The 18269-nt window shown below is 34.7% G+C and overlaps 1 protein-coding gene across 5 annotated transcripts in view; it reads right to left on the reverse strand.

Annotated features, from left to right (window-relative positions):
* Positions 1-1251: 1251 nt before the first annotated feature.
* Positions 1252-18269, reverse strand: part of LOC110035622 (probable methyltransferase PMT19) — a 20991-nt gene continuing 3973 nt past the window's right edge. The window contains exons 2-8 of one of the 5 annotated variants that reach the window (XR_002295159.1): positions 7527-7751; positions 5651-5948; positions 5040-5239; positions 4850-4973; positions 4331-4408; positions 1747-2697; positions 1252-1546 (exon numbers count right to left, since the gene is read on the reverse strand). Coding sequence is in view for 2 of the 5 variants with exons in the window: in XM_020739882.1 (XP_020595541.1) it covers positions 2478-2697; positions 4331-4408; positions 4850-5239; positions 5651-5948; positions 7527-7751 (1211 nt within the window). In the remaining 3 variants the exon portion in view is untranslated. Of the gene's footprint in view, positions 1547-1746; positions 2698-4330; positions 4409-4808; positions 5240-5650; positions 5949-7526; positions 7752-18269 lie in introns of those variants that run through there. The other 4 variants (XR_002295158.1, XR_002295157.1, XM_020739882.1 and 1 more) reach the window with 4 other exon arrangements.

Below are 18269 nucleotides of genomic sequence, written 5' to 3' on the forward strand. Positions count from 1 at the left end.
TAAGTCTGTGTAGTTGGTAGAGGGCATTGCTATTCCTGAAGTGATGGATCTCTCGTTGCAGTCTACGCAAAGAAGGTCAAAAAACTAGATCTAGGGCTTCTGGCATCGGCAGACTAATAGCTTGGTATTTGCGGAAGTGAGGCCAGATTCCAACATTGTCGCAAGCTAGGAAGTTGCCATCGTTCCTCTTCATTGTCATAGGCTCCGATACTTGATGTAAATGATAGAATGACTAGAGGCAATGAGAAGAAGAACGTGAGACCAAAAGATAACAAAACTGCAAAGCTGTCATTAAAGTTTCTGAAAAATAATAATCTCCTTTCATTTATTCAGTGGAGAATATTTATATCCCCACTATCACATAGCAAAAAATTAAAAAAAAAACTAATAAGCTAAAGAAGTTGAGTTTGCTTAAATGTAACAAAGCATGTAGTAGAGCATAATAGTAAATAATATATAATAAATGCAAAATTAAGGTAATTAGCTGCATCACTCGTTGACGAGCAGGCTCCGCTCATTTACACCCACAGGTGGAATAATCATGAATAGAGTTAATATTTAATTTTATGATTTTATAAGATTTAAATATTATACTAGTGATTGTCACCCATCGTATTCAAAACCAAGGATACCTCTTACAAGCTAGAAACAAATAAACACAGGCACAAGTAAATACATTATATATATATATAAGTTTGAAAGACGACACTTCAATTAAAATAGTTCTAAGAAATACAAACAGAATCTGATTCTCATGGCTTATAAGAAAAAATAACGGACGGGTAATATTAAGGAAAAAAATATTTAATTAGAAAAAATTCAGCTAAGTCAAAGCAATGAAAAATAAATAAAATAAAATGACGTAAAGTCACAATACTCCTCCAACTTTATAAGATTTCTTTTTCACCTTGCGACACAGAAACAATACAACAGTTACAAAAGATACAAAATCAGAAAAAGACCTAAAAACAGTTGCAGAAGGCAAAATCCAATGTGTAACGGATACTGGTAGGAAAAAAAGGGGGAAGCAAAACTAGGAGAGAAACAAAAGGGATATTTACATACATACCACTCAATGTATAAGTATTTACATATAAAACACCTAAACTTTACTTTTTTACATTCATACCACCAAAATCTTTCAAAAATCTTTCATATCACACTTTCATATCACATCAAAAATATCATCAATTTAACTTTTAAGAAGCGAAATACATTATACATTATTTCATGCATAGATAAGGTGATGCATGTAAAAATTAAAAGTTGTGTCAAATATATAAATAAATAAGAATGGAGTGGTCTGCAAATCTCCCTGGCATAAAACCAATTTACTTGTTATGCCCAGAAAGCAGCAGATTCTTCAAGTTCAACAAGGAATCATTTGATGTGAAATGACTCCAATGAAATAAGGTTTCCAGAAAGCAAATAGCAAGCACCTTAGTAGAATCCCAGGGAGCATACCTCGGACATCAATTAATTAAGAAGAATATTGCGACAAAAAATTATGCCTCTCGGTAGTTTTGTGGGCCGTAGCTAATAGTACCTGCCATTAAAATAAAGGAAATTTTATTAGGGCACGCATTGAATATATAAATTTACTAATATAACCTAAAATTTTCAAATATTATCAATTTAGTATTTCCTACAAAAATGTCATCATAATTAGTTAACACAACTTAAAGAAAAATCTAACAGAATTTTTAAATAATTTTTCAAAAGTTTTATCAAATAACAAAAGCAAACCTCTGCATTTCCCTGGAATTCTGTATTTCTTTTCAGCGGGTAAAAGTAAATTAGTAAGAACGGATCCTTTAATCACCATACATGTCTCAAATATAGGATTAATTATCCATCCAGAGAGATTGCAACCCTGCAAGAATTCCGATGATCCTATTGGACAAGACCATATTACTCTTACATAGCCAATGTTTACACACCACAATACATTTTCATAGCATCCATGTTAATATTTATATATTCTCAAAGTCCCCTGACTATTTATACGGGTTCATTTTAGTCCTGACTCCCAATGTTTATAAAAAGTGCTAAATTAGTCATCCAACTGTTTAATGAAGGGCTAAAATAGTCCTCGCCAGAGACTACTTCAGCCCATATTAAAAGAATCTGGGGACTACATTGAAATTTTTATAAAATTGGGGACTCAAATGTCCCCTGCAAAAAACATGGGGACCATTTTGACACTCCTCTATATTCTAAAATCTCTGAAAGAAACAATTGGTTGGCTACCCAAAGGAATGCAGAGACCAGTTGTGAAGATCCATGCCCAATCTAACCAGATTAGTCAAACTATACCAAATGAAAGGACTCTTTCTTTGTTGTAAATTGACCATTACCATTTTTCATTAATGACCTCCAAAAATTTTATTCTTACACAATGCGCAATCCTGAACATAAATGAAAGCTGAATTATAGCTCAACAAGGATACATTGAAAAGAGATTTACGAGGAGGATATTAGTTCCTTGTGATATGGCTCTTTATTGAGTTGTCAACAATAAGAAGTTTCTCCTGGTGGAAGGGGCCCTTTTCACTGTGAACCATGCGGCATTGCCACCCGAGTCGCTCGGCTTCGTTCTTCAACTTTATGACAATGTCGACATGGTCTCTGATTATCACAGTCCCTTCAGGGCGAAGAATGCGGTCCATCTCAAGTAAGATGTCAATGAATTCACACCTGCATCAGAGAAGCTTCATGATGTACACTTTATTCTGAAGAAAATAAAGACTTTCAATTTAAATGCCCCTTTGTCTGAAGATGAGGACCCATTCAGGTGTGGATTGCCTTTGCAACACAAATGGGTTTGACCATGCCCCGACAGTCAGCCTTTTATACAGGCCAGCCAAGCATTTCCATAAAAATTAAAACTTTGGGTTTGTTTGGCATTAATTTTGTTTTTGCTTTTTTTCTTGTTTTCAAAAACATGTATGTTTACCGTGTAAACCTGTTTTTATTTTTTTTATAAAAAAAATTAATATGTTTTGAAAACTCTTCAAACAACTTTTAGTTGTATTGAGTGTTTTTGAAAAAAAAAATTACTTTATTTAAAAAAAAATGAAAACGCACAAAAAAACACTAAAAAATATGTTTTTAAAATAAAAGCAAAAATAAAAAAACAAGAAAACAAAAAAAATAAGATAGAAGTGATCTCAAACAAGCCGTTAGGAAACTATATGGGATTTATTTTAAACCGGCAGAAATGGCCTCCTTATTCATCCAAGATTAAAATATTAAATGAAAACACACAATAATACACTAAAAAATATGTTTCTAAAAGAAAAGCAAAAAAAAAAACAAGAATACAAAAAATAAGATTGAAAGTGATCCCAAACAAGCCCTTAGGAAACTATATGGGATTTATTTTAAACAGGCAGAAATGGCCTCCTTATTCATCCAAGATTTAAATATTGAATCAGGGTATGATTATACATATCTGCATTTCCTGAATTTTCTCAAATAACAACGACTCTAACAGCATGGCCTATACGGATAGATAAAGGATTAGCTTTCTGATTTTGTGTCAGCACAAGTGGTCCAAACCAATCCTGGTTTTAAGACTAGAAAATTTGATCTTTTATATGTATTATGCTTTTTGCCCTTTCAAGTTGTATGACAGCATCAATCTGCCATTCATCTTTCGTTCAATTTAAAGTATTGTATCCCGTCTTACAGACCTAAGAATCTGCCATAGCAAAGTGCAATTTCATCTTTCGCCATAGATATTGAGGTAACAATCCCCCAGTATTTTTTCAACTCTTTTTAAGATATATTTCAACAAAAGCATGACTCATTGAGTCATGCATTCGTGACTCATATATTACACCAACTTCATGCTAAATCCATACAACAGTGGAAAAAGTATTTAGGAAGATCGAGCTCATTGACTTATATAATGGCATTTTGCAATTTCCAAAGTTATTGTTGCTTAAGCAATCCATATTAATTTGCAAGTTCCTTAAAACATGGATGTTAACATGCAAATCCCTTAAGACTTTCATGATTACCTAACCAAAATTCTAAATAAAAGAAATACGGGGTCTATTCTCACAATAGTCTCGATTTTCATCAATATATACCTTTCACCTTTCACTTTTCACATAAATTAAGAAGTGAAATAACAAAAAAGTTAAACGGCATCATTAAAAAATCAAAGCAATTTAATCACTAGATTTATCAGTGAATTGTGCTAAAATTGGTTTGAATCAACACTCATGTAAAGTAAATTAGATCGAGATTATGAGATTACTGAGATTTAAGTTTAAAAAGACCCTCACAAATTGGAAGTTTTGGTGCATCAAGCAAAACTTACTTGTACAAGTACATGCTGAAAATTCCATTAGCATGTATCAGATCATATGTGCGAGGGTAGGTAGAAAATGCTTCACACCTGCAATGCACAAAAAATAGAAGAATTAAGTAACAATATATATCTGACAAGCATTCAAAATACCAAAAAGAAACTACTGGTGTTCAATTTCACCAAACCATGCTATTTTTTTCTCTTAAGAGACCTAAAATAGTAGTTGCATTCACTAACATACCACCCAATTCTTATATATTTATATATCCAATACCTAAACTTCGCTTTTTTACATTTATACCGCCCAAATCTTCCATATCACATCAAAAGTACCACTATTTTACCGTTTAGAAAATGAAACACACTTCTAAAGTATAGGCAAGGTGGCATATATGTAAACATTGAAGTTTAGCTGTTAGCCAAGTAAATACATAAGAATTGACAATATGTATGCAAACCTTCCAAATTATTATTAAGACAAACATACAAAGAGTGTGGCGGTGGGGTAGAAAGGCGGCTGATTGGTACCAATTCATATAAGTTCCAAGAAGACCACGCTCATAAATTATGCCAAGGGTGTTGATCGATGTGTTCACCGGAATTACATTCATAACCCAAAGTTGGTATCTTTCCAAAGCAGCAGCAAAACCTCCTAAACCAGCATTCATGTCCATGATGTTTCTGTATTTACCAGCCAAACCAAAATTGATGTAAATACCATAGTTTGAGACTCTCTGATTCCAAATCCGGTTATCGTGATTGAAGTTCTCAGAGGTGACTCCCTTCACACTCCAACTTTTTATCCTTGGGGGTATGACAATTAGTCTTCTAGGCCACTTGGCAAGAATGCCGCCCGCTGTGTCCTTAATTTGTTCTGCCTTTGGAAGGGGGGTTAAACAGGCCTGCATCTCATCATACCTAGTGTACATGTAAAAAAAATCAGAAGATAGACTATAGAAACTAACAAAATTAGTTGACTAAAACTCTAATATCCTATACAAATATTATTTATGAAACATTTTAAAGGTAATCTATAAAAAATTGTATACTTAAGAAACAAATCACGAATATTGATAGATTTATCCAAAAAAGATGATGTAGCAACTATTAAAGTACTCCCTATAGATATTTCTGAAGGAAATGCTCCCTCCAAAATGTGCATAGTTAAATCAAATTTAAAAATTTATCATGTTACAGTCATGATGGTATTTTTTTTTTTCCACTTCTGCTGTATTTGTCTATTATTAGTATTAAATCATCTTATGGGAGAAGTTCCCACAGCACAGAAGAAACTAAAGCATTCAATTACAGAAATAAATAACTACTCACCAAGCAGTATCTGGATCTCTTCCCTCACAAAAATGTAGAGAATTTAAGGTTTTCAATTTTGTTGCACAGTGGAGATGATTTGTTGGTTTTCTCCACACCGCGATAGGGCCCTTCTCTGCAACCTTTTTCCAACAAAGTTTTTGGGCCAAATCTTCTATGTCGTTCTGTTCAGCTTCCAAGTCCTCGGGCGTTCTTTCCCAACCTTTATACATTTGTTTCCAGTTGATGGGTGGCCCAGATAAAACAAAGTAACCACCGGGTCGGAGAATACGATCAATCTCCAACAAATACAAACCCTCTGAAGTAAAGAAAAACAAGATAAACAAATCAGTTGGCAGGAACAGAACTTCATTTAAACTTTACGGTTTTATCTAGGACAGCCTACATCTTAAAGCATGCAGCATTAAATTCAAAAAGTTAGAATGAAAGTCACAAAACTGATCATGAATGTCTACAGGTACATTCAAGTAATAGACATTTAAGAGAAATATAATACAAAAACAATAATTAAGTCAAATTGCATAAAAATTAAGCTTTACATAAAAAATAATATTTAAGGAATTATGAGAAATACAAATGGTTAACAGATTATTTTGAAAATTTTCATGCAGTTTAAGAATGCCGGTGCTGAAGCAGCAGTTTAGCACAAATTTTAGAAAAAGAAAATATGTTTAGAATTATGCTAATTCTAGCTGAATCAAACTTATGAATAATATAAGGAGAAAATATGGAAACTTAATTAGGCTAAAATCGAGAAAATTTTTTTTCATCAAATCATTTGTGCTAATTTTCCCTTCTAAAACTATAATGAGCAACAAGAAGATCTTCGTATATTTTTAATTATCTCAAAAAGGCATCATCAAATACCAGAGAGTTGATTTGGCGCGTATTAAGAAGAAAGTTATCCTTACTATGAGTCATAAGCCCCTATAATCAGATTCATGAATACCCCTATAATCAGATTCATGAATACCCCTTATTTTCTATCTTCTTCTAAGCAATCTGTTGTTCCTCTTCCACTAAAGGACATATTCTTATATACATATTACTGATAGTGTAGTCGAACCATGTTAAACCTTCAATTCTATGAAAAATTTTATCTTATACATATTAATCATAGTGTAGTCGAACCATGTTAAACCTTCTTTTATATGAAAAATCTTATATTATTCAATACTGCTCATCATGTGCTCAATTCCTTTGTCTGAAGCCAATGATCTTATGTGAAATCAACGAGGGGCATTAGTCCATTAAAAAAAAAAAAAACCAATAAGTTGGTATAATGTGCAATAAATGCCATTAAAGTTTCCATATTCTCAATTTAGGAAGTTTGATCTGAACAGCTCTTATTTTCAAGTCCTTGTAATACTCAAACACTAATTAGCAGTAGCTTAAACACTAAATTCTAGTTAGGTATCAAAATTGCCAAGATTAGACAAAATGGCCGTCGAAATATTGCATTATTTATCGCTTAAACCAAGTTTCTTGACAAGGAAAACAATGCTATGTAGAAAACTAAGTTATAAATAGCATGAAAAGTATCACTTATTACTACTTAATAAAAAGGAAAATTTACATACGCACACAATTCTTATGAATTTAAATATCTCATGCCTGATTTTTCATATTTATATAGACATATAGCATTTTGGTGGTTTAAACCTACGCATGAAAATGTGTATTTCACTTTTAAAAAGTGCTGATAGTACTATTTTTGATGTGATATTAAAGGTTTGAGCGTGATGTAAATATCAAAGTTTAGGTGTGAGATATGTAACTACATAATAATAGTGTGCTATGTATGTAAACGCTCAAAATATTTTTTTTTTTCTACAAAAAAAAAGCTTCATTAAAAAAGCAAGGTTTCAACGATTACCACGGCTGGCCCACTTGATGAGACATCTTGAACAGTGGGCCATATCAAAAGACCTAGATGGATATGGGAGGCGAAAGATCGATAAAACTCCTAACATGGCAGGCAGACCACGCTCCAAGGCAAATTGTACTTGAGCTTCATGGACATCTCTTGGTGCAACAGACATTGTCAACGCATTATAATCCAGCAGATGGTTACCAAAGCTGGCAACCTGTTTGTAGTTAACTATTAATTAGAAAAGAAAATTCAAAGTTACTCTTGCACTCTATAGTATTTGAAATAAGTAGAGTATCATCAAATTTGAAGAAACTGAAAAGATGAAATATTGAATACAATAAGCTATATGGAATCAAAAGAATAAATACATGGAAAACAAGTTCTCAATAAATAACATGTGGATAATATGAGAATTTAGTAAACAAAATATATGAAGGAAATTTGAGAATAGAGCAGAAACTTCCATTGATGGGAGAAGGGTTATAAATATACATTACAAGACTCAAATAAAAGGAAAGACATAAATTCAAAAATAGAACACATAGGAAAGACATAAATATGGAAACTGAAGCAAATAAAGGGTAATAATAACTGCAGCGAAAATATGCTAAAAATGCTAATATTTCCCCTCAAATTGAAGCACACATGTTCATCATGTTCAATTTGAATTTGAAGTCATCAAATTACGGCCAAGGAAGATCCAAAAAATCCCACATTTCATCCCGTTGAAAGACATTCATCTTATCCATTACTGCAACTATCTAGAAAGGGTCTGCTAATCCTGCCTCAATAGTGGATGAAACATAATCCATTAGGGCAGTGAAAAACGCTTTGTAGGTTGGCAATACACTGTGGAAAGAGATATATTTTGCCATAAAATAAAGAGAGCTTCCCGATCATATACCTCAATAGGAGTGTGGTTAGTGTTGGATATGTCGCCAGAAGTGGATTGCAGGAGTAAGAACATCAGAACGAAAGTGTCGAGTATAAACACAGAGAGTGGGAGTAGATTCTCGTTGTTCGGTAGGTGGCTGATCTGGAGGGACAAATGACTCCTTGGATATAGTGGTTTGAGAAATATCGACTCTGATAAGAAATAATGTCCAAGAAATTTAACACCCTCTCATATGAAGCAATGATATGGAAGTAGGGGACACTTTCAAAGAATGAGACATCGACACTCACATTGAGTTTATTTATGATAGAATCAAGACATCAATAACCTTTTTGAGTGGCAGAGTATCTAAGAAAAATACATTTTATTGACCTGAAATCAAGTTTACTACAAATAGAAGCAGTGTTCCACACAAAAGTCGTGCACCCAAAAAATTTAAAATCAAGAGGTGAAGAATCGATTGGTAGGGAAACATAATAACAATATGATTAATGGAGTTCCGAGGTTAATTTTTATGGGGATTCCATTGATTAGATGAGTGACAATAAGCACAACATCATTCCAAAACATTTTCAGAGCATTAGATTAAAACATAATAAAACGAACTGCCTCGATAAGATGGCGAGAAGATGTTGATATTTTCTCTCAGCTACCCCATTTTGTTGAGTGTCAGTATAAGAGCTATTTTGGAATATGCCCTTACTTACATAGAATTCATTTAATATAGGTTAAAAAATTCATGGCCATTGTCAGACTGAAAGACTTGAACTGAAGTTTTGAAATGGGTCAAGATGAACTAGTGAGTTTTTGAATGTGACAACTTTAGATTTTTTTTTTTGAAGATATAAACCCACGTCATTCGAGTGTGGTCGTCAATCAATTTAAGAAACCATCATTTAACAATGTAGTTGGGAGTGCAAGTGAGTGCCCATAAGTCACTGTAAATGAGTGAAAAAGAAGTATAAGACGTGTAAGAGGGGTGAATATGAAACGCGATGATGTTTAACTAATTGATAAACCTCACATTTGAAGCTAGTAAAGTTTTTATTAGTAAACATTAATGGATACAATTATTTTAAATATTGAAAGCTAAGATGACCCAAATGATAACGCAACAATATAATAGGATATTCAGTGGATCGAGAAAAACTATAACTATTGGAAGAAGTGTCATCGTTCTCCATATTTTTCTCTTGAAAGAGTAGAGCTCGGCTACCCTCTTAGCGATTTCAATCATCCTCTCGAATAACGATCCTGGAAGACAAAAAAAAAAGAGTGACGCAATCAATGTCATGTATCAATTTACTGATAGATAAAAGAATACACTTCAGCAGATGTACTATTACACAGATTCCAGAGTTAGACCGGTTGTTAATACAACTTATCCTTTCCTGAATGACGATCCTAAAAGAAACAAATAATATGAGAAAAATGAACAATGCAATCAATGTCATGTGTCAACTTACTGACAGATAAAATGTTACACTTCAACTAAGGTACATGTAACACAAATTCCAGAGTTACGTCGGTTGTTAATACAATTAACCATTTACCAGCAATGGAATTACAGAAGTCGTAGGCAATTTTAACTGCATCTTTTCCAGGAGCATGGATAATATGTTGAGAAAGCTTGAAAGCATCGAGTCATGGGGCCTGTGACACATGAATCAATGATATATGGACTAGAAGAGACAAAAGAAATGAGTGTCATATGAACAGAACCTTGACGGTCGAGGGAGGTTGATGGGTCGGAAGAGAGTTGATTTGATCCAAGCAGCCTGATTAATTGTTCCATCCGACTCTTAAGAGATTCGGGTGGTTCTGGAATGTTCTGAGTGGGAGTTGGTTGTGTCATAATAGATTCAAATGTAGTAGTGAGATCCTAATAGCAGAGGATTTGATTGATGGTTTATTCATCAGTTTCCTATGGAGTTTCCAACACTTGTCACGGTATGATTAGGTTTGTAATAGTAATCACAAGTGGAGTGATTGGCCCGTGAAGATGTGGAGAGTTAAACACTATTAGAGACCAAGGTAAATGGTTCGACTGAAGGAGTGGAAGTGTCGAGCATGACAAGTCTCTGATTTTCTTCACGGCGTACCTTTGTGAATGCAACACAAGTTGAAGGAAGGGGATCCTGACCAAGAATAAGATCTCAAACTACTTTGAGATCCTTGTTTAGACCCGCCAGGAATTGGGACACGATCCTTTTCCACAATTTTCTGGAAGAGGTGAAGATCTGTTGGAGAGTCACATTTATATTCGTAGTAGAGATCACATTCCATCCATAAAGCCACCAAGTCATTGTAGTGTTGAGTCACGGTCCTTGATCATTGTTTTGCCTCGTGGATCCTCTTGAAAACCTCATAAAGTTGGTTTGAGTTCCCTACATCCGAGTAGGTATCCCGAACAGCCATCCATAGTACACTTGCAGATGGAAGAAACAAATACAAATGGTCAATTGTAGTCTCCATGAAATTGAGCAGCCAAAACATGGACCACACGCTGAATTTACGGAGGTTCACGAATCATCTCTGTGAGATAATCGAATTTCCTGCATCCTTTGAAGAACAATGACAGGGCTTAAGACCATTGGAAAAAATTAGATCTGTTAAGTTTATAGGTGGTGAACAAGAAGTTCATGTGATTTTCCGGTCCTCGATTCGCAGAGGGATTGAGGTCGTTGTAGATCCTCCAATAGACTCAAGTACCCCGTTGGAAGGAAGCTTAGAGGTGGAGTCCTCCATGATTTTGGTCGAGCCGAAGATGAAGTTGGGATTCTGAGATAATGAAGGATTTCGACTGCAGGAGAGAGAATTAGCAGCAAATCGGCGACTGAACCTTCAAGAAAATTGCAGGAAATCTGCTAGAAGGCAGAGGAAATCTGCAGAAAATCTACAGGGAGGCCTGCAGGGAAGGAGGGGTTGACAACAAGGTAGATGCTCTAGTGGAGGAAAGCTGCTAGAAGGCAGAGGAAATGTAAAGGAAATCTGCAGGGAAAATTGCAGGGCAGCGAAAGGAGGGGCCGGCGGCGGGGAACTCCAGGGAGAAACATTCGGGGAAGGAGGGGATGCAGAGAAGACCTACAAGGAGTGTCGATAACAAGATAAATGCGTCGAAAATCTACAGAGAATGACGACAACAAGGTAGATACCCAGACTGCTAGAGTTAAATCTTAGATTTTGATACCATAAAGGAAATCTGAGAATAAAGCGGGATACTTTCATTGATAGAATAAGAGTTATAAATACATATCACAAAGCTTAATAAAATGAAAGACCCAAATAAAAGGAAATATATAAATTCGGGAATAGACCACATAGGAAATACATAAATATGAAGATGAAAACAAATAAAGGCTAAAAGTAACTGCAATGAAAATATTTTAATAATAAGCATAGTGCAAATATTTATCATTTAGATCAATAGAAAAACAAAAATCTATCAATGTTGTGTGCACAACCCTTTCTAAATTTTTTGAAAAGGGACAGTCGGCAAGCAGATAGGCTCAAATGCTTTTGTCCTTAGCTTTCATTCCAATAAATAAAAGAATGTACAATCTATTTTAGGTAGCATAATATTATTTAATAATGTGTACAATTTGTTCTAGGTAATTTTATAATAAATATTCATAATCTAACTATTCTGCTAAAGGAAACGAATATGTACAATAAAACTAAGAAATTTAATGCAGCAATTAAGAAAGGAAACCCTGGATTTTGCCCGATTTCAGTTTATTTTTTATTGATATCCCCTCAAATTGATGTTGACTGATCAAGAAGCATCAATTTGTCAACAAGGAATTAATGAAGCTGTTGATAAAGAGTTTTAGTAAATATATCAGTCATTTGAAGATCAGAAGAGATATGAGAAAGAGAAATAACATCATTAACATAGGCTTCTCGAATAGGATGATAATCCACTTCAATGTGTTTCGTGCACTCATGAAAGACAAGATTAACAATAATCTGGATAGCACTAGTATTATCTGCATAGAGAGAAGTAGACTCAAGTTGAGGAAAGAAAAGCTCAGCCAACAAACCCCGAAGCCAATTGATCTCAGAATAAGCAGATGACATAACACTATATTCAAACTCAGTAGATGACTTAGACACTTAATCTCATTTCTTACTTTTCCAAGAAATTAAAGAGTTGTCGAAAAACATACACCAGCCAGAAATAGATCGATGTGTATCAGAATAACCAACCTAATCAACATCACTATAGGTTGTTAAGCTAATAGGAGACTATAGAAAAGAGCAAACCACGATAAGAAGTATCTTTCAAATAACTAACAATACGTCGAGCTGCAACTAAATGAATATGTGTAGGCGCTTGCATAAATTGACTAACTTGTTGCACAACAAATGAAATATTAGGACGTGTGATGGTTAGATAATTGAGACTCTCAACAAGTTATCGATACATAGAATGATCAGACATACAGTCATCATCATTCTGTTGATATTTAACATTCACTTCCAAAGGAGTGTTAATAGAACGACCCTCTTGTAGAAAAATACTAGCAGAAGAGGAGTGAATTTCAAGACCTAAGAAATAAGTTAAGGAACTCAAATCCTTCATATAAAAATAACTCTGAAGATGCTTCTGTAACTGAGACATCAATTAAGTATCAAATCCTGTGATGACAACATCATCAACATAGACTAATAACAACACAATTCCTTTGTCAGTCTTGTCAAGCAATAGTGATGAATCATACTGACTTTAAATAAAAGAGAAGCTAAGAAGAGTGTTACGAAACTTTTCAAATCATGCCCGTGGAGCTTGTTTCAAACCATATAGAGATCTTTTGAACTTACAAACTCATGTGAGGGTATAGAAAACAAGCATGGAGGAGTCATATAGATACCTTCCATGACGTCCCATGAAAAAATGCATTCTTAACATCTATTTGTCTAAAGAACTAGTTTTTAGATGCGACAATAGATAAAACAAGCCGGACAGTTGTCATCTTAGCTACAGGTGCAAATGACTCTTCATAATCAATCCCATGTTCTCGACGATTGTCAAAAGCCACCAATCTTGTCTTACATCAGTCAAGGGAGCCATCAGAGCGGAGCTCAAGAGAATAAACCCAATTACAAACAATGGGTTTAACGTCTACAGGGAATGAAACAATATCCCAAGTATGATTGTCTTGAAGTGCCTGAAGTTACTCCTGCATGGCTTTTATCAAACAAGTTTGTTTAACAACCTAAGAATAAGATGTAAGAACATTAATATTAGTCAAAATTATAGAGTAACCATATCTATTTGGAGAACGAATGTGTCGAGTTGATCGTCGAAGAAACATTCGAGTATTTTCAGATGCATGGTTTGATTGGAGATGAAGTGGCCAGACGTCTTTTGTAGACACGGTCGGTCTGGAATCATTTATCAAAAGAAGCATCATCAAAGTGAGAAAGTATAACAGTGTCAAATGAAAAAAGTTGATGCTGAAAATAGTAGTATGTTCAAAGAAGATCACATCTCGAGAAATATGCCACCGATTATTAATCGAATCATAACATTCAAAGTCTTTATGATTCGAATTGTAACCCATAAATGCACATCGAACAGACTAGGCTGCCTACTTATGAAGTTCATAAGTAGATAAATGCACAAAACAAACACATCCGAAAGTATGTAGCATAAGATAATTAGGATGTTTACAAAATATTCGATAGTAGGGAGAATCAAATTCCAATTGTTGAGATGGTAAACAATTAATCAGATAAACTCCTGTAGATAAAGCTTTTGTCCAAAACTTAGTTAGAACAGATGATTCTAGTAATAATGTGCACACCATATCCAACAGATGATGATTTTTCTGTTCGGCAATTCTATTATACTGAGGTGTATAAGAACACGAACGTTGTGAGATAATACATTTCTTATGAAGCAATGTTATAAACTCATGAGACATGTATTCACCACCATTGTCAGACCGTAAGATTTTAATACACGTGGAAAACAGAGTTTCAATATATGTCACAAAAGTTTGAAACACAAAAAACACTTCTACTTTATAATGCAAAAAATATATCCATGTGAATAAATTTTTTGGGTGAAATAATCAGTGTAATTCTTCAAACATCACTATGAATAATGTCAAAGCATTTATTAGCACAACTGTCCAAAATAAGAAAAGACAAGATTTTACTTTTGCCCAGTTTACAAGAAAAACACTCAGCTAATAAACTTTTATCTAAAAAACCAAGATCACCACTTTGCAACAAATGATTCAAAACAATATTTTTTGATGGCCTAATCGTCCATGCCAGACCCCAGCCTTATTTTTAACAACTGAAGAAGCTAAGACAACGTCTGAGGAATAGTAAATTGAAATGAAAATAATCTGCACACTTTAGGCCCCTTGGCAATCACCTTCCCCGAAACCTGATCCTGCACAACACAATCATCACGAGAAAAGTGTATATCATAGTTATTATCCATAATTTGATAAACTGAAAGTAAGTTCATAGACAATTTAGGATAAACCAAAACATGTCGGAATGATAGGCTAATATCACCAACTGACATAATTGAAATATTATTTTCATCAATAACCTGAATATGTTGAATACCAGTATACGGGCGTTGATTATGTAATAAATCAGATGTCTCAGTCAAATGATTTGTAGCGTCTGAATCAACAAACTAAGGAGAAAGAATAGAAATAATAGTTTTATCTTTCCCTTGAAGGCCAAGAGCAAAAAAAGTATAGAGAATCATCTATTGTATCATATTTGGTGTGAGAACAGATTGATTATTGTCTCCAACTGTGGATGTCGAGCCGGGATTGTGATAGTCAGATACCATAGCATGAAGGGCATGTGATTTGCGGTTTTGAGGTCGTGTAGAACACTCAATCATATGTCTAGTTTCTTGCAATACTTGTAGAACTTCTTACTACATTGGCGAGCTATATGGCCAAATTCTTTGTAGTTGTAACATTGTTTTGTTTCTTGTCCTCGAGTCCGAACAGCATATGCAACATTAACTATTTTTGATGATCCAAAACTGTACTGATAGCGATTTATGTTGCCAATCTTTGTTATTCGCGCAGTAATTTACCAAAACATATGTCCAAGCAAGAAACTGAATCTCTGTTTAGCAACCCAGCTCGAACAGTTTCAAATTCAGGTCTGAGCTTCATCAAAAATTGACTACGATGACTCTTTTCATGAATAGTCAGATGACTGACTAAATTTTCTTTTGATACCTTAGTATAGATGATGTCAGAATACTCGCTCTAAAAATTAAGAAAGCCAGAATAATATTGTTCAATTGAGAGATTATCTTGATTATAATTACTGATATCAAGTTCAAATTAAAACCATCTTACAGTATTATTTTGATTGTAGACGCGTTTCAAGTATTCCAGCATTTTTTAAGTTGTGTCAAAGGATCGTAAGTTGTCCACCATATGCACCTCAATAGATCACAAAATCTAAGAAACAATCTGAGCATTCTTTGTCTCCCATTGACCAAAATCTTTCAGCTCTGAAGGTGCTGGAGAAGACCCATCAATATGACCCAAAAGCTCATTCCCTTTCAAAAAATATCTTGAACTGAAATTCCCATGCGACATAATTTTTTTCTGGTGAATCTAATCATTAAGATTTACGAAGACATTTTAAATAGAATTTTCGACGAGTGGTTGTAGCGATGTACAAAGAATAAAGGTTGTCAAGGGCTCGAATAGGCGGAAGGTTTGGTGTGAACAAATAGTAATCGTGCGCTATTTCAATGGGAACAGGGTCATGATGAGTCCTGCCTGCAACGAGAAAACGAAGCAGATGAACAGTCGAAGCAATCCAGAAGAGCGAACAGCCCGATCGAGCGAACAGCCCGATCGAGCGAACCAGACGAGCAGACAAAGCGAGAGGTCCAGAAGAAGATGTCAATCAGTCGAACCCAACGAGAAAACGAACAAATTGAAGCGACGAGCAATCCAGGCGAGGATGTCGACGAAGAAGTCAAGTTGTGCGAGAAGTCGAGCAGTCTAGACTTTTCAGCGATGTGCAGTTGAAAACGTTGAAGATGATTTCGCAGATGAAGATCGGCATGGACGAATCAATCGTGAACCAGAAGAGAGGACGATAGCATCACAAACAAAGCAATTGAAGGTGGACAAAGATGTCGCCGAACACAGTCAAGGGTGCAGACAAATGTCTCGACCTGATCTCCAATACAACGTAACGAAAAGAGACTCCCGACAAGCATGCAAGATCTAGAAAAGACGCTGAAATACGGCGACTATCCTTGAGTACCGAAGTCAAAGATAAAGCCGTCCGAACCCGACAATCCTCGAGTACCAACGATCTAGGAAGGATCTCGGCGTTGAATTATAGATTTGCTCCATAACAAGTGAGCTCTAATATTATGTCAATATTTTCGAGCAAATAGGCTCAAATGTCTGTCCTTAACTTTCATTCCAATAAATAATAGTTTGTACAATCTATTTTAGGTAGCATAATACAACAACAACAAAGCCTTAATCCCACTACGTGGGGTCGGCTACATGAATCCTTCGTCTCCATTGCGTCCTATTTAGTGTCATATTTTCATTTAGTTCTAGTAAATTAAGATCATTTTTAACACAATAAGCCCAAGTCTTCCTAGGTCTACCTCTACCTTTCTTAACACAAGTCGAATCTAAAACATCTACTCTCGTAATTGGATCATCAGATGGTCGACTTTAATGTGACCAAACCATCTAAGACGATTTTCTCTAATTTTGTATGTCACAGGAGCTACACCAACCCTATCACGAATATATTCATTCTGCATTGTCTCTAAATGTAAAGCCACTCATCCACCTAATCATTCTCATCTCGGCAACACTTAACTTATTATTATGCTTCTCTTTTAAAGGCCAACATTCAGCGCCATAGAGCATTGCAGGTCTCACCACCGTCTTATAAAATTTTCCTTTCAGTCTTAGCGGTACTTTTCTATCACACAAAAGGCCCGAAGCATTCCTCCACTTCAACCAACCAACTTGAATTCTACTATTAACATCCCCATCTATATCACCATCGCTTTGGACAACGGACCCAAGATATCTAAATCGTTCACACCTTTTAATAATTTAATCACCCAAAATCACACTTTTGTCACTAGATCTATTACTACTAAAATTACATTCCATGTATTCAGTTTTAGTTCTACTTAAACGAAGGCCTTTAGACTCCAATGTAGACCTCCATAATTCAAGTTTTTCCTGGGCTTTTTCTCTCGTTTTATCCACGAGAAGAATATCATCAGCAAAAAGCATACACCAAGGTACATCCTCTTGAAGATGTCCAGTAAGACCATCCATAACTAAAGCAAAAAGATATGGGCTTAAAGTCGATCCCTGATGTAAACCAACAGAAATAGGAAAATATTTTGTCAATCCTCCTTCAGTTTGAACACAAGTAACAGCTCTAGTATACATATCTTTAATGACTTGAATATAAGTCATATCAACACATTTCTTCTCGAGAACTCTCCAAAGGATATCTCTTGGAACCTTATCGTAAGCTTTTTCTAAATCAATAAAAATCAAATGTAGATTCTCCTTATTATCTCTGAACTTCTCCATCAAACCTCTCAATAAATGTATAGCTTCCATAGTAGACCTGCCAGGCATAAATCCAAATTGATTATGAGAAATTTTCGTGATGCATCTTAACCTATGTTCAATTACCCTCTCCCATAATTTTAAAGTATGACACATCAACTTAATTCCTCTATAATTTGCACACTCATGTGCATCCCCTATATTCTTAAAAATGGGGACCAAAATAATCTTCCACCACTCCTCAGGCATCTTTTTAGTTTTTAAAATAATATTAAA

This window comes from Phalaenopsis equestris, unplaced genomic scaffold (assembly GCF_001263595.1).
Source record: "Phalaenopsis equestris unplaced genomic scaffold, ASM126359v1 Scaffold198594, whole genome shotgun sequence".
In the NCBI taxonomy this organism is placed as follows: Eukaryota; Viridiplantae; Streptophyta; class Magnoliopsida; order Asparagales; family Orchidaceae; genus Phalaenopsis; species Phalaenopsis equestris.